Genomic DNA, 26373 nt, shown 5'->3' on the forward strand with positions numbered 1-26373 from the left:
CCTGATCCGCCAGGTCACCTCCTGCAGAGGGAGGCCAGACTGGGGGCTGAGGCAGAGGCAGTTAGGGGCAATCAGGCCGGCAGGGGGGCAAGTTAGGGGCAATCAGGCGGGTAGGGGGCAAGTTAGGATTGATCAACTGGCAGTGGGGCAAGGAAGGGGCAATCAGACCGGCAGGGGGACAAGGTAGGGGCGATCAGGCTGGCAGGCAGAGGGGTTAGAAGCAATCAGGCAAGCAGGAGGCAGGCAAGCAGTTAGGAGCCAGCAGTCCTGGATTGTGAAAGGGATGTCCAACTGCCAGTTTAGGCCCAATCCCTGTGGACAGTCGGACATCCCCTGAGGGGTCCCAGATTGGAGAGGGTGCAGGCCAGGCTGAGGAACCACCCCCCTCCGTGCACCGGGCCTCTAGTCTATATGTATAAAAGCCTAAGCGACCGGTCAACTGTTCAACTGGTAGCTATGACGTGCACTGACCACCAGGGGGCAGACGCTCAATGCACAGGCATGGAAACATGGAACAGACTGATGAATCACAGAGGGAAAGGGGGATGGGGGGGGCAGGAAGAGGTTAACTAAAGATCTTATAAGCATACTAGAGGCCCAGTGCACAGATTCATGCACTGATGGGGTCCCTCAGCCTGGCTTGTGGTGATTCGGCCAAAACTGACAGTCCAACATCTCCTGGGGGGATCCCAGATTGCGAGAGGGCACAGGCCAGGCTGAGGACCCCACCGGTACACGAATCCGTGCACCAGGCCTCTAGTGTTATTTTATTTTAATGATGTTTTCTTTTGTACTTTATATTTCCTGAGGTTTTCAAGACGAGCAAGTATAACATTTTGAATAAAAGGAAACAACTGACACTGTCGGTGACACTCATCTTTCCTGTCTACGTGCAGAGCCAAGCCGAGGAGAAAGGAAAACACAAGGCTGGGTGAGTTGCATTATCCCTGCCTCTTCTGGAACTGCTAGCCAGCCCTAAGTGGTTTTGGATTAAGGCATAATAAGTAAGATATAAAGAAACATCATGTGTTTTGTATTGTTGGATCTGAATAAAAGAGAAAACAGAGCCTTGGTCTAACAAGTAAGGACTAGCAGCCACAGGGGAAAAAAGCATAGAAGAAATTTTTCTAGGAAGTGGATGAAAGGGAAAAGGAAAAGAGGGCCCGGATGCAGCCCTTCATTAAATCCCCTTCCCAAGCGACGGCAAAAGCATACGTTAGAAAACGCAAGGTGGGAAAATGAAGTTTAATAACTAGAGAAAACCAACTGCTGGTGTGTGAGGAAATTCACTTACAAAATTCACCACTAACGGGGGTGTAAATGATCCTATATAATAAAAGCCTAATATGCTAAGTGTCCAGTCATCCGTCCAACCAATCTAAGTGTAATATGCTAATGATATGCTAAGGCCACTCAACCACTCACTATGATGTGCACTGACCACCAGGGGGCAGACGCTTCAACTGGTAGGTTAGCTTGCTGCTGGGGTCTGGCCAATCAGGCCTGAGCGAGATGGGCCAGATCCCTCCCGCAGTCCCTCCCCGCTGGCCAACCTCCCGCGTCTCTCCCCGGCCCCGAATGTGCACCGGTGGGGTTCCTCAGCCTGGCCTGTGCCTTCTTGCAATCTGGGACCCCTCAGGGAATGTTGGGGAGCTGGTTTCAGCCCCATCCCGCAGGCCAGGCTGAGGGACCCCACTGGTGCATGAATTCGTGCACTGGGCCTTTAGTACTAAAATAATGGCTCTTTATAAGGACCTACGAAAGAAAACTTTCTGACATTTCACTACTAGAAACAGTTGTGCTTCACCTAAGAAACTGATTTGTTTTAAGGGTACTGAAAATCACATAATCAATCTTCTCTCTGCTCAGAGATAAACTTGTATCTCAACAATAACATACGTGTATTAATTTTACTTCTGCCTTCATGTTCACTCTTATTTTATGGTGCTCTATGTAGTTTTATATATTTCCTTAATTAATTTCATAAACTGCCTTAATTTAATAGGGTGTCATATAAGTAAAAGGTTTAAGCATACATTAATAAAATAATGCAATAAAAATGCAATGAAAGATCATTTTAAGGTATGGAATTTAGGTAAGATATAAAATTAACTCAGAGAAATCCAGTCAAAAGCCAAATAAAGCTGTATTTTTATACTGTACAAAAGAAAATTTACATTCTTAATGTAACTAGATACAACTAGGGAAAATTACACATCTCTTAAGAAACACAATATTTAACATCTTACATATGTTTCTGCATTGCAGACTAATAATGAATTTTATACATCTTTATTTACAATACCTTAAAATATTTTTTCATCTCTGGCAGATATATTTACAGGTCAACAGTGTCTACATTTCACATTTCAACAATCAACAATATTAACCGGTTCAGTAAGACAGTTAAGATAATGGCTTACATGCACCAATAAATATGATCTTAAATGTGCAGGTTTTTTCCTTCAGCTCTGAAAAAAAAACGAAGGTTTTTGCTAGTCCTAGGTTGAAAGAATATCAGTCAATAGAGATCATATTTTCTTCATTCATGCCTATCCTATTTAAATTTTCACCAGCACTATTTATTCTCTGAATACTTGGGAAGTTTATACCAAGCCATAGGTTGATGCTGGGTTAAAAAAAGAAAGGGGGGGGGGAGGGGAAGAGCCGATATAAATGTACATTCCATAATCTTTTATGAAGCAAACATGTGAAAGTGGGATATTTTCTTTTCACTTGTCCATTTTGACAGAGATCAGACTACATAATGCTCAAGTAGGAAAAACTTCAGAAACTGTAGCTCAGGAGAGCCAATTATGGGGAAAATCATCTTTGCCATAAATACCGTTTCACTTAACCACTTAAACTGACTGTAAAGCCAGCCTAATTTTTAGAAGAATAAAAAAGATTCATTGTTAAACAGTTGATGTACTTATTACAAATATTTTAAAACACATGGAGCATTGAGCATTATCTCTCAATTCAGTTTGGATGATAAAACCCACAAACCTATATTAATAATTGTTAGAAAGCCAATTTTCTTTCCCAGATAGCTGGGAAATAGTAATACATTCATTACTTTTAACTACCACCTGGTATTAAAAATTGTAATATATAGAACCTGTTTGGAACATCAGTTAATATACAATTACACTTCATATTTTCCACAAAAAGATCACTTATTTAATAGTTTAAGTAAATCTTTTAGTTCTTATTGGTCTATACATTAAAAAAAAAAGAGAGAGTATTTTAGCTTTTCATAACCCAATTATGTTTTTCTGCAAAGAAAAAAATATACCCAGTGATCATATACATAAATTATGTAAACATGCCAATTTAGCCCATATCATACTTACTAAAAATAATTCCCATTGCCCATTTGAAAAGTGCATTCCATAATTTTCCCCTCAATTTTATTTTTTAAGTCACAATATCATACAATATACTAATTTTAAGAACTTGCCCCCTTTTTTATTCAATACTGATGAGCATTAGGAAGTATAAAACAAAAGGATGTTAAAGGATATTGCTGTAACTATATAACACAGGTAATACTAAAATGTATGTCTTACATTAATAATTTGCGTTAAGGAGACATGAAAATGTGCCACAGCAATATTTGGACTTAACCTGTAACTGGTACTTTTGCTGCGAGTGTAAAATTTGACATTTTATTAACAATAAGAAAACCTCAAATGGAATCTTGTAGCTACTACTGTGTATCTATGTTCCAGATGAAAGAATAATTTAATATCTATTTCTCCCAGGGCTAAAAAGCAGTCCTTCATGTTAAAGTAGCCTCATTCCTTAACAGTTAGGTACTTTAACAATTATATTTGGCTCATATATTTTCTTTGGTAAATTTTGTAACCAATGAAGACATAAAGAATTTCATCTCATATAATTAACACTAAGCTGTGGACACTCAAATACAACAAACCAGATTGATATCAATTATGAAGTTGGGGATGACTACCCAATTAAGTTCATTTTGCTTTGAAAATAAAAAAATTTTTTAAATAATTAACTTACTTCCAAATACACAATTATTTTTAAAAGATTTATTTATACTTTAAGCCACAACTAATTCTAATTATTTGGGTAAAATCTGTATTAAACGTAATAGCAGACATCTGAATGTGCCTTAATTTGTAAACATTTTCTCAAAATCCAAAAGGAAAACATAGAACTTACATTTCCGTACTATGCTGCCAGGTTATTTCACATCATTTCTAGCTTTCTGCTAACATCTGTCCTGAACCGTCTGCTCTTGTATAAATTTGTCATGTGACCAATGGCTAAGACTACACAAATACTGGAGATTGAAGTTAGCAAAATTGTGTGGTTTTACGGTCAGATTTAGAAGAAATGTGCCTACAAGGCAGGGTAAGTTTTGGTGATGATGACTCCTCTAATTCTCATGGCTTAGGATCACCACACAAATTTCTGGCACCGTCAAAAAGCGAGTGTAGTTTAAGTACACACTGGATGATTCTAGGAATAGGATTTTCTAAGAATGTTCAGTGCCAATATGATATACCCATGAGGTATACAACACAGGTAATACTAAAATGTATGTCTTACATTAATAAACACAAACACCTTGGCAATGGGAAAGTGTATCAACCTAGTAACTCATGATTTTACTTGCACTGTTAACAATTTTATACTACATCCCATCTTCTTATAACCTGGCAAATATGCTAATATTTAGAGTTTCAGTTATTAATAATATCTAGTTTTTCAAACAACTTATTTCTAAAAAGCACTTTAGAAAAATTAAAGTATTACAAATAAGGGTCGCAACCAACTTGGTGGTTTAAAACATGACAATAATCATTCAACTTGAAAGATAAAAAGTATCATGTTCAGACTATTTAACATAGCCATAGTATAGAAAAGTTGCTCTAAAATTCTTATAGATTTTTCCAACCATTGGCATGACCTATTCAACATTTTTAAACTGAAAAATAAATACCTATGTGAAATATTGATTAAAAAAACATAAAACAATATTTACCTTGCAATCCAAAATCAGAAACGGAGGGATCTCCTTGCCAGTGTTTGTACAAATAGTGTGCTATCCCCTAAAGACACATACTAATTTTTTTTTAATTTACAAATGAACATGCAGAGAATTAAATGAGACAACTGATTGTCAACAACTAAAGTACTCATAAATGGACCAATAACACACCTCACAAAGTGAGGTAGGAAAAACACCCCACTTCATTAAAATATTCACAAATATAGTGCAAACTAACCAATCTGAAAGAAGTTATTTTCAGTATTCCAGTGTCTAATAAATAATTATAATTCATTTAAAGCTACTAAGTGGAATGTTGGAATATAGGTTGAAAATATTGAGCTTATATAGCTGAGACTACCACATTTAAAACACTGTACATTGGATATACACTTTGAATAACATGACGGTCACCATTCCATTATGAATACAAAGGGAATAGTCACATAAGGGAATGTTGCTTTTATCTATCTGCTCTAAGCACAAGGAAGGTTCAATCTCTTTTGACATTAGAAATTAATGGAATTGAATTTAATCTTTACTTTGTAATCCTCCATTGTGCAAAACAATTAACCTGCTACCTAAGTGACTGTGAAAGCTGGCTGATTCAAAAATTACTTTAAAATAGCTAGAAACACTGATCGAAGCCATTTCATTGGGTTTATTTTTGCATTTAAATAAATCCCCAGCAATATAATCAACTATAAAATGGCAGCATATACTGTTATGTGGCAGAAAATAGTAAGGCTTAAATTAGAATAAGAAAAATGTATCTATCTTTATACCTGTGGTATAGATACCTACATTTCCAACACTTCCCCATCTATATTTATTACTCTGTATTTTTCTGGATTTAATACTTTTCTTAATGTGCTGTATTCACCAACTACTAGTCCAAAGCTGACAGACACTACAGAAATGGAGAGTGTTACATAACACATTTACCATAGTACGAGTAGAGGGTGGCAGTAGGGCATTTGATAGGAGACAGGAGTTTTATTCTGGCTCTGCTTCTTGGTTATGTGACCTTGATTATGTCACAACCTTTTTGGGCCTCAGTTTCCTGAGGATGGATGGGGGAGGGGAGTGTTGTTAGGAGACTAGCAAGGTTATCTCTAGGGTCTCTGCTAGTATAAAATTCTATAATAAATAGGCACAGAAGAGTAATTAGGAGGGTAGGGGTCAGGATTTCAAATTACAACCAACCCCCCAGCCAGCTTCTAAAATGTTTATTTAAAAACCTTACTTCTGAGTTAGCTTTTCACTTTACATTTTAGTTTGCTTTCTAGTAACATGATTTTAATTACTGTCATAGAGAAGAGTTCCCCAATCCTTCAGAGTTTTCTTAATCCAGCCTGGTATAGATGGCATCACATTGTTTTATTATAGAAAAAAGTATTTTCTCCCTAACAAGCTGTTCCACAGATAAAAGGACTTTTCCTTTTAAATGAACATTAGGAAGTATAAAATAAAAGGATGTTAAAGGATATTGCTGGCATATATTTTAACAACTATTGTACATCCAAGACATATTTTTAATTAAATCCAATAAATAATGTAGATGAATATGAAAAATCTCTTACAAAATTTGACTTATGGTTTGTTAAACTAACTCATTCCATTTAAACTATACCTTGCACAGAACATAAATCCTGAATGCAAAGTTTGAACTAAATAAAATGTTTTTTTCATTAGGGCCAAATCACATCACTTAAAAGAAACATAAATGTTATGGTTTATGCAACATTAATGGGTTATGTATACATACAAAATATATACATAGACATACACATAAATGAAATCCTCTAAGTTGAAAGTTTTCAAAACCAACTTTTCAGGTATAAGATTTCTAATAAACCAAAGGGAGATCTTACATTTATTAGAGCTTTTGCTGTAATTTGATATTATTTGGTATTTTTTGTGTGCTTTAACTAAAATCATACTAGAGTTAGATGTCAATAAGTGTACAATTTGCTGCATTAAAAACAGCCTCCTAAGTCAAGTGGGTATTTCTGCCATAAAAGTAACTGACCTCCAGCAATGGCTAAGATCTCTCACCCTGGTTAAGTATAATGCTCTTTTCCTTTTATACCTAAACTTTGCTTTCCTTACTATGTTACAAATCTTTACACTTCATTTATTTTGGCTAATTTTTAATTCATTTATCTGACATCTCTTAGTTAAATTAGAAGGGATACCTAAAATATTTTCTTTGTGATATATACATATACACACCATATATACACACATACGTACACACACACATACAAATCAATAAATCTCTATCAACTTTTAGCTTTATCCTGGACTTTGGCAATTTCGTAGATACTAGTTCATCAGGTTCTAGTTTTCCATTTTAATATGAGATGAAAAATGTTACAGACCACCAAATTCAAATAAGCATCTAATTGTTTTTATATAGATTATAACAGAAAATCCATTTAAGAACAAACAAAACAAACAAACAAAAAACCTCTTATAATTAAAAAAAAAGGAGGGGGAGAATTATAGGTATGAAAAGAATAAGAGGCATTTTTCCAGTTATTTTATCAAAATCTATTATAATTTTAATTGGTAGAGGTAAATTTTAAACTTCGTTAATTACGAGAATACTTGCTTTCTATAAATTCAGTATATTTTTCTTTCACAAAAATAAAATAAAAATGTCTAAATATACAAAGCACTAATAGTTCTGATGTATTTTGTGGAAGGATAACACATAGTTCAAGTCACAATATACTGATTTTCAAAAACCAACATATTCTCTTCTATTTAATCAAGCATTAGAGCCTGAGACCCAGAAGAATGAAATTTTAACCAACCAAATCAGATTTTTTTTAACCAATAATGCATTTTTGTAGCATATCTACCAAATGCTACTTTACATACATTCAACATTTAGCTTACTGGCATGATTTCAAAGTTTTATAAAAATGAGAAACTTTTGCAGCTATATGATTAGAAGGTACACAAATTGCATTACATCAAACACAAAGGCAGTGTGGTCCTTGTAGGAGAAATCAAGTCAGTACCCCCTCGTAGAAATGTTCTATAAAAATGTGTCACATTGAAGTGTCAGTGTTTTCAGCCAATTATCTGTCCCTGATGTATTTCCTTGGAGTATATGATATATCAGGACTTCAGGTTTCTTAATCCAAAACATCTGACTGAATTTAGGTACATCTAGAAAGCAGCTGAAAGGGTTTCTCCAATAGTCTGACATCACAGAAAGTACTTGAGAAATCCCTCTCTTTACCTGAAGACGTACTTGTTCTACTTCAGCCATAAGCTCACAAAGAAAGAAAACCAATCAAAACTTCCCCTCACACACAAAATCCCACATAAGCTAAACAAAGACCACCCCTCCCGCCACAAAACCCAGCACCAAAGTGTCAGTCATTCCTGGGAAAAAACACATGCCCCTTGGATTCTCTGATTTGTTAGTTGTTCAAACTTGAAGGACAGAAATAACCTTATGTCCTTGTGGGGAGGAGGGAAGACATGTTAATAATGACTATAGAGCCATTGAGAAAGTGCATTATCAATTATTACACAATCAACTGCCCTCTAATGGAGGTGGCCACACTTGATTCAAATGCCTCGGTAACTAAACATTCGTATCCTCGAGATAAAGGAGATGGGAGAAAAAGAGACACTCATTTTAATAAAAAAGTGCAGAGTCTACCACCTTTCCCCATGCTTCTCAAGAAAATGATTGCACAGACTCAGAGAAGTCCAAAGTCATAGCAGAATCTCTGAGGCACTCCTGGTTAAGAGAGAAAAAAAATATGACCCAGTATTCATAGTTTATAGATTATGACAACAAACCCGTTTTGTGTGTGTGTTTTTAAAAGAAAGCCAAAGAATCATTTCATAGGGATCATATACACCATTTCCTCTAACATATCCTCAGTCTCACAGTGTTGAAATGGGACCGATCAGCCTACGACGGATTGCACATCACCCAAGGAGAAAGGAAGGCATGGAAAATGCAAACATTTTATACTGCTTCACAAACACATTCACAAGGAAGAGGTGAAGAGAAGATATAGGAAGGAGAAGAAAGAAAACATTATTGCTGTTTCCATACAAAATACAGTATGAACATACCTAAACTAAATCAACTCTGATTACGATGACCAATATTTTCACAACGTGGGATGAAGTTTCTTCTTGCACAATGAAATGTTCAGTTTAAAAGGTAAGCAGAAAGATGAGACAGGATGTCAAATCTACACCTGGGATATTAGCTGCATATTGAAACTTGGGGATCGAGACTGCTTGGTTAAGGGGGCGCCTGGGCTGAGGAGCTCTTTACCTTCTCCAGCTTGACCTAGCCGGTCTTCCTGCAGACTGATAGTCGAGTATCGATTAGCATTGCTAGTGGCTAAATTAGTAACTCCCTCAGTGCCAACCCCAAAGCTGGTACTGGCTTGACTGCCGTTTACATAGTCAAATGATTTACTTGAGGAAGCACTGGCTGTCCGGATTAGACTTACACTATTGGTTTTTGGCACCACCTGGCCGGCAGGCAGACTCAGGTGTTTCTTCATCGGTGTCAGCTCAATTGAATCTGCACTAAGATCAGTAGGTTGCTGTACATACTGCCTGCGAACTACTGAATCTCGGGGGCTTTCACTGGATTTGATGGGAGAAGCCGTTTCTTTTTCCTTGACTGAACGCCCAGTTGCTACTTTCCTTAAGCTTCCCCTCTGAGAAGAGGAGGATGGTTTGGTCCCAATTGGCTGATTGCTGAGGGAAGCCCCTGATGAAAATCCTTCATCTGCATCATTTAGGTTTACCGACTCCTCTTCTCCATTTACCCCCTCAGCACCTAAAAAACAAATCAGAAAGACTCAGCAATAGCCAAATTAAATAAGAAGTAGCTGTGAATAACAACTCAACTGACTTTATCTCTTGGGTAATGTTTGATATAGGTTGGCAAAGGCTTTGTTATCAACACTTCCCCTAAATAATTTAAGGGAAGAAACCTTAATCTACACAGAATTCTAATGTTATTCAGTTTATTTAGCTTTAATACTCCAACTTTTGTAAAATTATCCACAAATTAACGTAGTATACTATCAGAATTTAGGGTTATAAAACAATTTAGGTAAAATACAACATTTTGTCATCATAAATCTTTATAATACATCCTTATCAATTTGAGGTGATCATATCTATTTAAATAAACAAAAATTTTCCTTTCTTAACCCACCATAAAATAGACCCCTTTCTAATTTCAGTCAACCAGAATAATGCCAAAAATATTTATCTGTAAAAAAAAGCCAAACCCTTTTTAACTACAATAAAAATTTATATTTCTTCAACAGTCCACTGCTTCTAAATGGCTTAACCTTTATGATGGAAGTAGTAAATTTTCTAATTCTAAGAAAAACTTTACATTGCTCCAATTGTATTCCTTATTGTATTTTGTCTTATGGACATATTTAATCACTGTTTTCCATATTTTCTTGATCAATTAATGTGAAGAAAATACTTGATTATCAGAGGGCAAGCTAGGGAACCAGCAGGAATATTTCAACAGGATTTTTACTTCCTATATTATGTATTTCTGTACAATTTTAAATTTTTAGTTTGAAAAGTATATGTTCGTAATCACAAAATACTATAATGCGCGATTATGTTTCATGCAGAAACTGCAGTTAACAAAAGAATCTTTTTCTTTGGATTTTGTAAGAAGGGAAGAAACATATATATTTAGCTCGGGGTTTCCAGAAAGCCCAACTGTCTTACTGAAAGTATGAAAAACATTTTCTTAGAAAATAATACACTTGCTTCTTTAAAAACTGATAGTGGTTTGCTACATCATTAAGTATGTTTACCAGACTTTGAGAACTTTAACCTGAATCTACATGCAGATAGCAACATTATCGTTAAGGTAAAATGTTAGGAAGGAAATCTAGACAAATATTACCTTGTGATAGGGTTACCTAAGTAAACTATATACGAAATATTTAAACACAATCTTTATTTAACATAGTACCTGAAAAAATAAGAATATTTTCTTAGTTATATTTTCTCATAGGGATTAGTTATTTCCTTCCTTCAAAAGAAGAATGAAATAAGCTTTCCTTAAAGCAAAAAGCACCTTGTTATTTTTATCCAGCAGTTTAATAATCTTTAATCATCATGCAAAGCCATATGAAAATGCAGCTGACACCACTTCTCTCAATCCCTTGTTCAAAAGAATAGGATATAATGTATCTCAAATAAAAAACTTTAAATTATATGTCCATGATAACATCTTAGCAATTTCCTTCAGTTAGTATAAACAACTCCAAAATGACCAAGAAGGGTTACTGGTTCAGAATTTATATCAGTAATATAAAACCAGGAGTGAACAGAAATGTATTATTGGAGATATATATATATATATATATATATATATATATATATATATATACACACATACATATATATATATATAATTAGGAAAGGAGACTGAGAGACTTAGTGCTAGCTTCTGAATCTTGCCACATGCAGATCTGGTGCCCAAGCAATATGGCCATAAAAGAGATGAAGATAACATAAAAGCCACCATGCAAGAGAACCTACTGATGTTTCATATACTAAAAATACTGTTTCAGTATAGTGGAACACTGACTATACTTTAATCACAGGCATCCTCAATTTAGTAATAACTTTAGAAATCACAAAACGTTACTTGACAATCAGAATAAAGGTAAGTAATGGGCTCATAGTCTCAATTTCAACATACAATAAGTACAGTTTTAATTGTAAAACTATTTAAAACCACATACCCCCCAAAAAATGTTTTGTTTTGTTTTTAAAGGTCAGTTACCAATGTTTATCCAAAAGCTCCAGCAGACTTCAGAATTACCGGACTTTACATGGGTTTTGGTAATTTCCTTCCTTCAGTTTAAAAAGATCTCAAGGAACAAAAGGTAATTGTGTGGTGCTCTCCCTCCTGGGCTCGCCTGCACCTTTCCATCCCCTCCTCTCTGCCCCCAGCCCCGTTACCTTTCCCCTTCTCTCCCCTAAGCTACAAGGGCCTTTCCTTTCACCTCTGTAACTTATTTCCTGAGCCCATTTCTTCTACTGCTCATTTCTTCCACCCCTGTGATTTTCTAAATAACCTTTCATGTTATATATGTACACATGTACATATATGAAGTAACTATGCCTTAGAACATATTTTCTTTCTAATATTCTCCCTGGGTGATAACAATACTATTGATGATCCAAAGAAGAAATAAGCAAAAAGAATTTTTTTAACCAAAAAGGATGTTTAACAAACTTTTCCATTATGTCTGCCTTTCCTTATAAATTTAGCTTCTACTAATACTGATTTAAAACTACAATTTAATCTAGATTAAAAGATAAAATAACTTTTGAGAAATTTCAAACATACTGAAATTTCAGACTCAATGAGAATGGCTATACTCCACCCTCACAAACTGAAATTTTCTACTAGTGATACTACTATTTTGGTTCTTTTTTCAAAGTGTCTGACTTTGATCAATTGGAAAAAATGTTTCAACCTTATCCCACACTTTCTAGAATATCAAGTGTTAACATAGTACAACTACCTTTAGCACAAATACTCCAACACTCCAACAATGGTAGGAGATGCACATCAAGTGGCTCACTTAGTCATCTAGAATGTTAAGAAACACCTGAAACCTATATAATTTTAGTAACCAATGTCATCCCAATACATTCAATTAAAAAAGGAAAACAAAAAGGAATGTTAAGAAATAGGATGTTGTCCCATTTATATCAACTTTGGATTCAACATCTATTCACATATTTATTTTTATGCCTTTATACAAGGATAAAAGATACAGAAAAAAAATGGAAAGGGAAGGCTGCATTTCTCACAGCATCTCTGTAAAACAGCACCAACTCTTTGGGTCCCTAGATCATGCACATGCAACACTGGTCAAGAAAGTAAGGTTAATCTGGGCAAGTGGACAGAGGGTAGATTTAAATTCTTACTGAGCATGCTCAAATTTTTAATGCACCAAAGAGCAAGATACTTCCTTAAGGTGGAAGTAACTGCTTCATGTATGTTTGGTCTTTAAAATAAGTAAAAATATGGAACCTATTTTAAAACTACTTGCTATGTTCCATAAATTAAATTAATGTAAAGGCTCCAGAGTAGCAATTCATTAAATAATTAAAAAACGATTAGGCTACAGTTCCCTCTTTCACAAAGCCAACTCCTATGGCATCACAGGAAAGCAGCAAATAAACACTTTCCTATCAGGGAAAAGTGTTCTTTTCCAGGTGGTGGTGGTGGTGGTGGTGGTGGTGGTGGTGGTGGTGGTGGTGGTACTGGGGCAATGGGGATTTTTGGAAGATGGGGGATGATTCTCATTTTGAGATACCTACATTGTAGAAACAAGATCTGCAGGATACCTGACCTCTAAATAATACATTTCAACACTGTTTGGGTGGTACATAAGATAATCATTATTTATAATAAATGATAAAATGTAGCGTGCACCAGGGTAGGACATTAATAGAGGAAAGATGTCAGTAGTTCACTGGTTAGATCCAGGCAACTTGACCTGAAGATTATAAAAAGCCAATCAATACCAGTTTACTCTATTAAAGATATAAGAAATTTGTATTAATTGGCTACCCTGGGATTAGAGATAAAATTGCCGGCTCCACTTTAGTCCAATTTCTTGAAGATAATGTATTAATGTTTTAAAATTCTCCACACATATTCTTTAAAGAATAAATTATTATATGAATTAAATAAACTCACACTGACTAATAAGGCTCATGTCCATTGTGTGCATTTTCCCTCTCCTGTTAGAATAAACATGCTCAGTAATGAAAAATTCCAAGCATTTGCAGACCTTTTGGAGATAGGCCTCTGCCTTGTTAGTAGCCATGCCAAGCTGTTCTTTGATTACACAGGGATGCAGACTCCAGGCCAGCACAAATGGTAACTAAAGATTGTACTTGACCTGAAACTAGGCATATGGGGGTTTGTGCTTTGCAAGGAGGAGCTAATGCACTCTGGGGTAGTGGAAACACACACTAGAATGGAAAAACGTTCTGCTTGGGGTTAGAGAGCCAGGATCCTTCTCCAGAAACTGCCTCACTGACTTCTGTCTCCTCATCTCTGTCCTACCCTCTGTTGTGGCTGCTGCTGAGTTGGGCTCCGGTGAGCCGTGCTCAGGGGTCTTGCGCACCAGCACCTCCCCCTCTTGCACACGTTTGATCCCTAGGTCAGTGGAGCCGTGTTGGATCGGGGTGCCAGGAATACTCGAGTCAGCCTCGTTTGAGAAGTCAAAGCCATCTGGGATTCAACATATAACATTTTAGTGCTTTTTGTGCTCCTCTCTTCTTTCTGAGCATTTTGACCCAGGCAGATAAGAGAATGTATAAATGGATATGATATAAACACAAACACTATTTATATAGTTACATGTGTGTGCACAGCATACACACACATAAGGTAGCAGGTGAACAATGTGAGGTTTGCAAATGAACAGGATAGAAAAATAGGAATCATTAAAATGGCAGTTAATTTCTCTTAGCCAAGACAGCTTGACTATTCAAGTACCATATGTCTATGAAATACTGCTGGATTCAGCACTTATTAAAAAAGGAAAAGCAGATAAAAATCTAAAAAACAATAATCATTCCTTTTATGGATAGCTTGTATTATACCATTAGTTTGGCCAGTTATAATTTTTTCCCATAATGCTCATACATGCACCTTTTTTTCCCAATTTGGTAAGAAGCTTAAAGAAACTTCTTTCCTATTGTTATTACTAGTTCAAAAAAGATAAAAATTAACTTGATCTTATTTTCTGTTTCAACATTTATAAGGAATTCTAAATAACATCTATTTTATTAAAATACATTTAAGTATGTAAACCATTTTAGTGCTATTTTTAGAAACTGAACAATTTTACTTTAATTATAGAGAGCACTATAATATCATGTGCTAATATAGTCTATAAAAACAGTGATAAATTTAACTGAATCCATGAGTGAGCTATAGGGATTTTGTCCTCACCTTCTCTCCTCCATCTATGGCGACGGATGGAAGCTGTTGTAATTGCAGTCCGAGAAATCCTCGGCACTGTCGGAGTGACTTCCACTTTAAGTACTTTCTGGCCTTCTTGTGAAGAATCAGGGGCATCGAATGGTAATGAATTTTTCATGGCATTAGCAACCTAAAATGATAATGTAAGTCTAGACATATTTACAACCTATAATCAATTTATACTTATTCTACACTTACTCATTTCCATAATTTCTGAATATGTATTTAAAATGTACTATAAAATGTAAAAGTAGAATGTTTCAGAAATATTTATATTTCTATTATTCTGTATTGTTCTAGGCAGGTTTTTAAGATGAGAGTTTATTTTTTTTTTAATGTCAGTCACCTTACCAATTTCTTGAAGTTATTGACTTTCAAAGAGGTAATACATTTCATAGAAGGAAAATTGTTTACTATTTGAATCTTGACATAAGAAAAATTAGAGTAAGTTTCTGATCCTTTAGTTAGTAAATAACATGCAAAATTAATCTCTGATTAAAATAATTAGCCTTTTCTCCACACCTTTGTTTCATAAGAAATTTTTCCCAACATGTCTGATATTTTGTCCCAATACTTTCTGCCCTCCATAGAGGAAAGTAAAATATCTGGTTCAAGAGTAATTGCCATTGATTGATTTATGTTTCTTTTAGAGAGCCAGGATTCTTCTCCTGCAACAGCCTTACTGACTTCTTTTGATTTTTATTGACTTTTTTTTTATTGGTCTGTTTTCATTAATTTTTAGAGAGAAAAAGGGAGAGGGACAGACAGATAGAAACATCAATGAGAAAGTAACATCATCAATTGACTGCTTCCTGCTGGCTCCATCCCTGGAAAGTAACATCATCAACTGACTGCTTCCTGCAGGCCCCTTACCAGGGATGGAGCCAGCAAGCCAGGCATGTGTCCTGACCGACCGGGAATCAAACCAGCGACCTCTTGGTTCATAGCCTGACGCTCAAACACTGTCACAATAGCCAGGTGGGTTTATGTTCCTTAATGGGGTAGTGCTCATCTGGCAAAGATCTTGAGATAAGAGGATTGTCATTCTCCCTCCCTCTCCACTTGGACAAGGACAGGACAAGTAGAGTGTAGCAACCTAGGTAAGTGTGCCTTCTCTACCAACCCAAACATTCTCTGCAGAGGGAGTCGGGGCCTGCTTCAAGGTCTATTGAGGGGAAGGGGTGGGAAGTTAAGTCTTTCAGTTTAGCCTTTATCAGTGCTAAAGATAATGCCTTATTTTTCTATTTGCCAACTATTTTATCTACTTACCATCGGCTCTAGATTTGAATAGAGAAAAGGAGTGTTACTTATTGGGTCCCTCAGAGATCCCCAATAATAAAGAACTTTTCCAGGACTAAAGATTACTAATCTCTTTAACTATATTGCCTTGAAAGTGCCCCTCTACTTAATTTTTAAAATTGTTACAAAGAAAAAAGCATGAAATTAAAGAGTCTCTCAAATGCAAAGTATTATTACTGTAATATAATTTTTAAAAATCTTGTTATCTATTCATTTTAATGTAAATGTTATAGTAAAATTAGAAATGATGACATTAGAAAAAAATGGGAATTTAAAGTACAAAAAAAATAAGAAAATGGCTTTAAAAATTGTACTTTTAAATCACTGTAAGTAAAAGTACATAAATAATTTTTAAAATACCATTATAAAAACACTGTAAAATGTTTAGAAAACAAAAAAATTGCAAAGAAATAAAAATCATCCACAGTCAAATCACCTAGATAACTATTGGCATTTTGTATGTTTCTTTTCTTTTTTCTTTTTTTAACATCCTCATCCGAGGATATTTTTCCATTGATTTTTAGAGAGAGTGGAAGGGAGGGGAGAGACAGAGAAAGAAACATTGATGTGAAAGCGACACATGGATTGGTTGCCTCCCTCACGTGCCACGGATTGAGTCTACAACCAAGGTACATGCCCTTGACCAGAATCGAACCAGTTAACCAACTGCTATTATGGAATAAACCCTTTTCCTCAATGATTTGGATTGCATCAGATTTTGCATACTAATTTCTTATATCCTTGACAGGTACAGGTATGTTTAATAAAAAGTAAATATTTTCACTTACCAATAGTGGTTGGGAAAAGAGTTCTAGCTGAGCTCTATAAATGATGTCATCAAGGACTTCCTGGCCAAGGTCCCACTGTCCATTATACCTAAGGAGAAGCAGATAGTTTACTATCGTTAGCAAATATCTTTAAATATTCAACAACAACCGTTTTATTGTTCCAAGTCCTACTATTTTGATTCTTAAACAAGATTTTCACATCAATTTTTTCATCATTCCATTTCTAAACGATCCCACTTTGGGTTACAAGAACAAAATGAAGATTTCAGATATTAAAGTTTAGAATAGTTTATAGATGTCTCTTCACATAAATTGTTTTTTATCATGTATTGATATTTAGGTTAACCTATTTAATGCATTCATGAAAACCTGGATTATAAACTATACGGAGAGACAGTTTTCCATTATGTTCATAGCAGTGTTATTTATAATAGTTAAGATCGGGAAACACATTGTCAATACTGATGAGGTGAAGGACTGTCCTGCCTATAGTTTCTTCTAGGAGTTTTATGGTTTTAGGAAACACATTCAATTCTTTAATCCATTTTAAGTTGACATTTGTGTAAGGCATAAGAGAGTGGTTCAGTTTCATTCTTTTGCATCTGGCTGTTCAGTTTTCCCAGCATCATTTACTGAAGAGACTATTCTTTCCCTATTGTCTATTTGAACATTGGTAAGAGTGTTAAGTCTTAAAAGTTCTCATCTAAAGAAGAAAGTTTGTAACTATGTGTGGTAATGAATGTTAAGTAAACTTACTGTGGTAGTCATTTCACAATATAAAATGTCTCATCATTATGCTGTAGACCTAAAACTAAAACCTTATATGTGAATTATGTCTCAATAAAAATTGAATTCAGCCGAAACTGGTTTGGCTCAGTGGATAGAGCGACGGTCTGTGGACTCAAAGGTCCCGGGTTCGATTCCAGTCAAGGGCATGTACCTTGGTTGCGGGCACATCCCCAGTAGGGGGTGTGCAAGAGGCAGCTGATCGATGTTTCTCTCTCATTGATGTTTCTAACTCTCTATCCCTCTCTCTTCCTCTCTGTAAAAAATCAATAAAATATATTTTTAAAAAAATTGAATTCAATAGTTATATTGTTTTCAAGTTTAAAATGTACATTAATTTTAAAAAGTACTAAGAAGAGTTCATATTAGAAAAACAAGGTAATTGGTCCATCATGAAACAAAAGATTTAGTGTTGTGTGATAAAGAAAAAAAAAGAGAAATATTAATTTTCCAAACATTAAGAAAAATTCACCCAATTTCAGTCCATCTACTTACATGGCATAATAAACCCCGGTGAGAAGTTGCACCATAAATTCGGGATCCAATACTATTCGACCACAGAGTTCTTTCCAGTGTTTTTCATGTTGTCGTGGAAACCCACTCACACAAACCCTAGAAAATACAGTATTTATCATGAGTGATTTCTGGTTTCATTGAATCAAATATTTTGCTTTTATAAATTCATTTATTCAGTTATTTGTTGCTCAAACATTTATTAAATACAGTCACTACTTACCAGTCACTGTCCTGAGCCTAGGTATACAGTTGTGAACAGGTAAAAATAAAAATAAAACCTGTGCCGTCATAAAACATACATCCTAGTGGACTATATTGATAAAAACAACTTTACTCAAATAGCCAGGTCTTTCAAATTCATCCTTCTCTCTCTTCACAAAATAAATGCATAACTTTCTCATATTCCAAATTTTATCAGGATGAATTAGTGAGAGATACAGAAATCTCAAAGCAAATAAAGGGACATTTCAAACTACTGATGTCTGTGAGACCATTTTTAATCAAAAACCATAAACAATCCTCTACCTTCCATCTCCTTAGAAGATGCTTCCAGAAAATGATGCTTAATAATTATAAAAAATTGTAATGTACCTATATTCTTTTAATGAATGAATTTATTGGAATAACTCATGGTGAGTTAAGAGAAATATTTTCATTTTTAGTACATCATAGTATCAGGAATTTTTTTCAAATTTTAGTTTACATATACATATTTTTGTAGCAGAGACATATAATTAGGTGATCAATAATACACTTTAAAGTATAAAATAGCATTATATTAATAAAAAATATGTGGGTAAAATATAATGAAATTCAATTTTACAAAGAAAAATGAAAAATACAGGTTGGGGCAAAAGTAGGTTTATAGTTGCTCCTATGGAAAATAATACAATAATCTTATCTAATAAAGAGGGAATATGCTAATTGACCCTCACACCATTGCATAGATGGCAGCACCCACAGCCAATAAGGAGGGAATATACTAATTGACTGTCCCGCCCTCGAAGATGGCGGCGCCCACAGCCAATAAGGAGGGAATATGCTAATTCACTGCCATGCCCTCAAATATGGCGGAGCCCACAGCCACAAGATGGCGGCGCCTAGTCCCCTCAGCCCCGCTAGGGCGCCTGCCTCCGAAGTCCCCCAGTCCCCTCAGCCTCCTGGCTGCCCAGGGCCGGCCCAAGGCACAGGCAATCCTCAGATGGCGGCTGCCCAGCTGCCCAGGGCCGCCCAAAGCTCAGGTAACCAGGGCCGGCAGAGGCTTGCGCTGCCGGCAGTGGCAGCTGCAGAAATGTGATGAGGCATCGCCTTCCCCTGATCACCAGGTCACCTCCTGCCCCTGAGGGCTCCTGGACTGTGAGAGGGAGCAGGCCGGGCTAAGGAACCCCCACTCCAGTGCATGAATTTTCATGCACCGGGCCTCTAGTTAATAAATAGTACAAGAATTAAACTTGTTTCACAAATTCACAGCTATAAACCTACTTTTGCCCTACCCTGTATAATGTCAGACTATTAAAGAAAAGCTTGTTCATTTATTCCTCAAATGGCTGATGGTGGGTATCAGATCACTGCAGTATTTATATTATATACATTTAAAACACTGACTGGTCTGTGAATCATAGACTTTCAATTTTAAAAGATGGCTCAACCCTGGCCGGTTTGGCTCAGTGGATAGAGCGTCAGCCTGTGGACTCAAGGGTCCCAAGTTCGATTCCGGTCAAGGGCATGTATCTTGTTTGGGGGCACATACCCAGTAGGGAGTGTGCAGGAGGCAGCTGATCGATGCTTCTCTCTCATCGATGTTTCTAACTCTCTATCCCTCTCTTCCTCTCTGTAAAAAATCAATAATAATATATTTTAAAAAAAAGATTGCTCAGTGGTTGAGCATCGACCTATGAACCAGAGATCATTGTTCAATCCAGGTTAGGGCACATGCCTGAGTTGTGGGTTCAATCCCCAGTAGGTGGCTTGCAGGAGGCAGCCAATCAATGATTCTCATCACTGATGTTTCTATCTCTCTCTCACTTTCTCTTCCTCTCTGAAATCAATAAAAATATATTTTTTAAAAATTGATCCAACCTCTATTTGTCTTATTATGTTAACATGGGTGAGACCTGTGATCTGTTACTGAAAATAATATCATTTGCTATTTAAGATAGAATGAAAAATTATAAATAAATATTAACTTAAAAAACCAAAACAGTCATTTATAAATAAACTAGAGGCCCAATGCATGAAATTCATACATAGGTAGAGTCCTTAGTGGCTGCTGGCTGCCAGCCGGGGCCTCCCTTCCCCCCACATCGTCCCCTGGTGGTCAGTGCACATCTAACTCCCAGTCAGTCAAACTCCTGCCCATGGGGACAATTTGCATATTAGCCTTTCATTATATAGGATTTATCTGTAGATAGGCAATAAGTGCTTAAACAGTGTGTTCTCTTGATAACAGTATCTAGGTTAGAGACAAGAACTTTGTTAGTCATTAATTATGTTATTACAGGTAAATTAAAATAACAAACTTATTTTAAGATCATCTATAAAATCAAACTTACAACTAATCTAGATTGGTCTCCCTCTTTTTGAGTGTGGGTGAGACCTGTGATCTGTTTCTAATCAACAGAGCATGGCAAAGGTGATGGGATTTCTATGATTGTGTTATTTAAGAATGTAGCGCAGGTCTCCTTTCACTCTTCTACTTTGAAGAAGTAAGCTGTCATGTTAAAGGCAGCCTATGTTGAGAGGCCTACAGGGCAAAGAACTAAGACTGGTCCTTGGCAAAGAGTCAACAAGAAACTGAAGCCCTCAGTCCTACAACTACAGGCACTAAATTCTGCCAACAAAAGTATATAATTCCTCATCCGAGCTTCAGATAAGACTGCAAATCCAGCCAACATCTTAACTGCAGCTTTGTAAGACTCTAAGCAAAGGACCCAGCTAAGTCATGCCTAGACTCCTGACACACTGAAACTACCAAATAATAAACATGTGCTGTTTTCAGTGCTAAGTTTGTGGTAATTTGTTACGAGGCAACAGAAAACTAATATAGTATTTAACCCCTTTGGGAGACTCAAGTTTCCTCAAGTAAAAATCAGCTGAGCCATGGCTGGGTATCTCAGATGGTTAGAATGTCATCCCAATACACCAAGGTTGTGGGTTCAATCTCCGGTCAGGTAACAGACAAGAAACAACCAATGAATGCATAAATAAGTAGAACAATAATTAGATGTTTCTCTCTTTCTCTCTCTCCCCTCCTCCCTCCCTCGATACCTCTTTTTATAAAAATCAATAAATAAAAAAATAAGAAAAAAAATCATTGAATAGGATGAACTCATGGTTCCCTCTGTAGCTGAAATTCTGTGACTCTAAATGTCCTCCATCTACAAACTGATTTATATTACTTAAATTTTCTTTCTATAGTAAATATTTGAATTTCAGCCCAGGTCTGTCCAAATTATTAGAAATTCTGATTTAGTAAAGATTAAAGAACACAAATATAAATGAGACACATAATTGATACTATTACTAATTTTCTTATACAAAGCAGAGGTAATAATTTGTGGAACATATAAAGAAAAGGGTTCACATTCCTTAAGACCTTCTTCACCTATGGGACTATTTACTCAAAGCTCTCAAAGTGATTAGGTATATCAATAAACCACCCTAAGATTAAGACATCTTTGCTTTATTTGATGTTCTGATAAAAAATACTTTTTTGATACTGAAATATTTCAAGAAGTCAAGATGCTTGAGAGATAAAGATTCCTACAGGAATATAAGCTCCATGAGTTTTATTTACTGCTATATCGTAAGTTAAAATAGTACCTACCATAAAGAATATGCTCAGTAAATATTTTTCAAATATGAAGGCTAATGATAATTATTATTCTCACCTGGAGCCCATCCGACAAAGAGACTGATAAGATGAAGCAGGCATGTACACAATAGCAGAATTGTAACACAACATAAGAAAACTCAGGACTTCAAACCTAGGAAAAACAAAAAGGAGTGAAAGGATTATAAGCAATCACTTCTACTAGACACTGTGGTAAATGATTTCTTTATTAGATGTTTATAACAATGCCTTAACATTACTTTCATGATTTCTCAATCAGATTACTATAGTCTCTTCATCAATGTTCCCCATGTCCTTCCTAATATAGATCACTCCCCTATCTACATTAGCCCACTGTTCCTACTGACTGCATGATAAAATCCAAACTCATCATGGCACACAAGGTCCTTTAGAATCCACCCTCAACCATCTTCTCTAACCTTAGCCTATCACATACACTATACTACATCAATATTCTCACCACTCCATGAATATGCCATATCCTTTCATAACAACTTGCATACTGCTCTTCCTTACTAAAACCTTAGAAAACTCGTGCTAAGGTTTCAAGTCCTAGCTCAAATTGTTACCTCAGACATAAAGCTGTTCTTAATTCTCCCAACTGAAGGAAACTATTCCCTTATCTGTGTAGCTCTAATATAGCATTTATCCCACTGAATCATCATTCTCCATCTTTTCCCTGTTTTACCCATTTGGTAATAACTTTAGACGCTGATATATTCATCTCTACCTCTAGTGTCCAACACAGTGTCTAACACATTGATACTATAATAAATATTTATTAAAGGGATAAAGAATGCTTTCCTCATCTTTACAATGTCTAAGAAAGTGGCTCCTAAACCTGGAGCAGATTATAGTTATTTAAGGACCTTTTGAAAAAATGTATTTCTGTATGTCAACCAAGATAACCAACAAGTCTCTGGGCAGGATCCGAGGGAATTTGTACTTCTAAAAAGCTTCCCATAGATGGTGAAATTCTTTGTACCATCTTTACAAGTCTGAAATTATTTCAAAATGAAAAGCTAAAAATTGAGTTGTAAGTCTGACTCGGAAGCAGTCAAATGTTCAGATCTTTTCTTCTTCTCTATGTTGCTCAGTTTATTGAAGATTTATTTTCTGAAATTTAAGATTTCTTTTCTCAAAGAAGAAAAAGGATATTTCTACCAAGGAACCACCAGGCACAACTGTGGTTTAGGGTGGGGGTTGGAGGGGGAAGACACCATACTGAACACAGGAATATTAAGTGAAGCAAACCTTACTGGAAATCAAGACCACAAGCTCTCCTTCCCCACTTGGCCACCAGAATGCTAGCAGCCAGCCCTCTATTTACAGACTAGACTTTTCTCTAGGGAACCTGACCCTAAGAAGAAAGATTTAAAGATATGAACTTAGAAAGTTCCCCAACTGAATAGCCCAGTGGGAAGTTGTGAAGTTCATGGTCAACTAGCCCTATTAACGTGGTTAAAACTTCTCAATTTTTATTCTCCTACTCTTAAATATATGGGAGAGAAAAGACATCTGAGGAATTCCACTAACAAAAAAATGAGACCAAAATAAAAAATAGAAAAGAAGTACAATTTAAAGGAAACAGAATATACAAAAAGGAAAAAAAAAAACACCTCTGAATAAGGCAAATTATCACTAATATTCTCAAAAATATAAAAGATGTTTAAAAAAAAAACTCCAAACACACCAATTAAACAAAATCAGTATTTTAAGGACCATTCAGAAAGCAAGAAAAACTTTTAGATATACAAAATATAATTGCAGAAATTAAAAACTCAAAAAAAAAGGACTAACAAATGAAGTTAAGAATATAAGTAAAGTAAAGCAAAAGAAAAAAGATATGGCCAACAAGAGAGAAAAGACCACTCCAGGACAATTATTACTATCTGCAGTTTTTACCATTACCGGTTTTGTGCAGTGAATGTTTCCCTCTGAGGATGAAGATCACTATAAACAACCCTGATGAGGTCATGCTGACACAATGCCCCTTCAGTCAAAGCCATGGATCCAATTGTTGAGGGCTATAAAAATAAGGAAAGTATGAGACTGTGTCTCTAAAATAAAGTAAAAATCTGTATTACATAAAGATATTTGTTTCAAAATAGGGCAGTTTCAGACCATTTCTTCTCTTTCAAAACCCTTTCCATTTTTCAATGATATATATTCTATGGCTCTTTTTGAAAATTATATACATATATACATACATATAATTACAATTACATATATATAATGTATAAAAATAAAAAAAGTTGCTGAAAAGACTAAAGGTTACAAACATGTACATTTCAATTTGTTTGTACTCTACAACATGAGCAGTCTTGGGGACCATACATTCATACTGTGAAGTTTATCTAACTTCAGGTAGGTAAGTACTCTCATTAATCCCATTCTACAATGGAGATAGCAAGGTGTAGAGTGTTATAATTATAAAACACAAATAATATTGAAGGCTATGATCAAATGTCTCTTTAATGGTGACATAATTGATTTCATGTTTCTATAGTTAGAACCATCCATTCATAAATGGTTCACTATCCATTTCATAATAATTCACAGAACTTAATTAAAATTAAATTACTCAGAAATATTCTATGCTCAAATGAGTCCTGGGCTAAATAACAGGCATTCTATTTCCAACACAAAACAAAGTCCCAGAGGACATCATTAAGGGGGGAAAAAAGAGCTATGAGACAACAGGATACTGAGTGTTGATAAGAAAATGGAATATAATTTTTAGACTACTAGTAAAACTTCTTTAATTGCTTTCCTCACGACTTTATGCACTAAAAGCCACCTGAGGTCAGAAGCTTGATTCAGAACACATATCCTTAAAGAGAGGAGGCAGAAAGAATTCACCTCAACAGGAATCTTCTAACTTATATAATAAGCATTGTTCTCACATTTACCAACCAAATAAATATATGCAAAAATCAGAAGTGGAATGTTAGTGAACAGCTGGAATGCATCAACTAGAATCCTTTAAATGGAAATATAATCATTACAGCGGTAATATTCTTCTAAGCCATTTTCCTAAAATATAATACCCCCTCAAAAAATAAAATAAAAAATAAAAGCCAATCAAACATAGATGATTTCTAATTATTACTGAAGACTTAAAAATTTTAAAGACTATGGTATATCAACTTTAATTGAAAAATAAAAATGATTTAAAGAATATTTTTGAAAACTCATAAAACACTAATAAAAAAGATTAAAAATGATACTGGTGAAGAATACAAAAGAAAGAAACAAGAACTAGAGGAAAATTATCCATTAATTACTTTTTGCCTCTCTTGACAACAGCTCAACTTTATATCACTAACTAGAGGCCTGGTTTCATGCACTGGTGGGGTCCCTCGTCCTGGCCTGCGGGGATCAGGCCGAAACCAGCTCTCCAACATCCCCCAAGGGGTCCTGGATTGCGAGAGGGCAGTTCTCGGGTGATGCACCCTGGAATCGGGCTCCCTCCTCTCTGGTTCCAGGGTGCATCACCCAAGAACCGCCGCTGCCAAGTCACCACAGCTTGGCAGCTCCTGCATTGAGCGTCTGCCCCTTGGTGGTCAATGTGCATCACTGCTACTGGTCAGACAGTCTCTTAGCCTTTATATGTATAGATAACAAACATCTACTTTTAATAAGTAAACCAATAAAGATGTGTTAGGAATATTTACCTCTGGTAAGAAGCTGACTTTTTATCTTTATTCAGTATACTTTTAAATAATTCTACCTTTCCAACCTTACTTACCTCATGGTATATTGAAGGCTTAGATAAAGAAGGGATAGTAAAAGACAGAACTTTATTGTTTCCATCTTTATCAGCAATTTCCTAGTTAAAAAAAAAATACAAAGATAATGAAATAATCACAAGACTACTAAAAATAATAATTACTTTCTTAATTTACCAAACATATCATTGGTAACTGAGGAAGATGTTTAGAAATAGTAATATAAATAAAAAAATTGCCCAGCTGGCATGGCTTAGTGGTTGAGTGGCCATCTATGAACCAAGAGGTCATGGTTTGATTCCTGGTCAGGGCACATG

General features: G+C 35.5%; 1 protein-coding gene across 6 annotated transcripts in view; it reads right to left on the bottom strand.

Moving 5' to 3' along the window:
- Nucleotides 1-3968: 3968 nt before the first annotated feature.
- HYCC2 (hyccin PI4KA lipid kinase complex subunit 2) overlaps nt 3969-26373 on the bottom strand; it is a 44337-nt gene continuing 21932 nt past the window's right edge. For 5 of the 6 annotated variants that reach the window (XM_079782792.1, XM_079782793.1, XM_079782795.1 and 2 more), the window contains 8 exons: nt 26077-26157; nt 24237-24352; nt 22363-22458; nt 18452-18568; nt 17171-17258; nt 15054-15213; nt 14160-14327; nt 3969-9860 (listed from right to left, as the gene is read on the bottom strand). In XM_079782792.1, the coding sequence (XP_079638918.1) occupies nt 9259-9860; nt 14160-14327; nt 15054-15213; nt 17171-17258; nt 18452-18568; nt 22363-22458; nt 24237-24352; nt 26077-26157 (1428 nt within the window). In that variant the 3' untranslated portion in view covers nt 3969-9258. The remainder of the gene's footprint in view (nt 9861-14159; nt 14328-15053; nt 15214-17170; nt 17259-18451; nt 18569-22362; nt 22459-24236; nt 24353-26076; nt 26158-26373) is intronic. The other variant, XM_079782796.1, reaches the window with a different exon arrangement.

Source organism: Cnephaeus nilssonii, assembly GCF_951640355.1.
Source record: "Cnephaeus nilssonii genome assembly, chromosome: 10".
NCBI classification, from domain to species: domain Eukaryota; kingdom Metazoa; phylum Chordata; class Mammalia; order Chiroptera; family Vespertilionidae; genus Cnephaeus; species Cnephaeus nilssonii.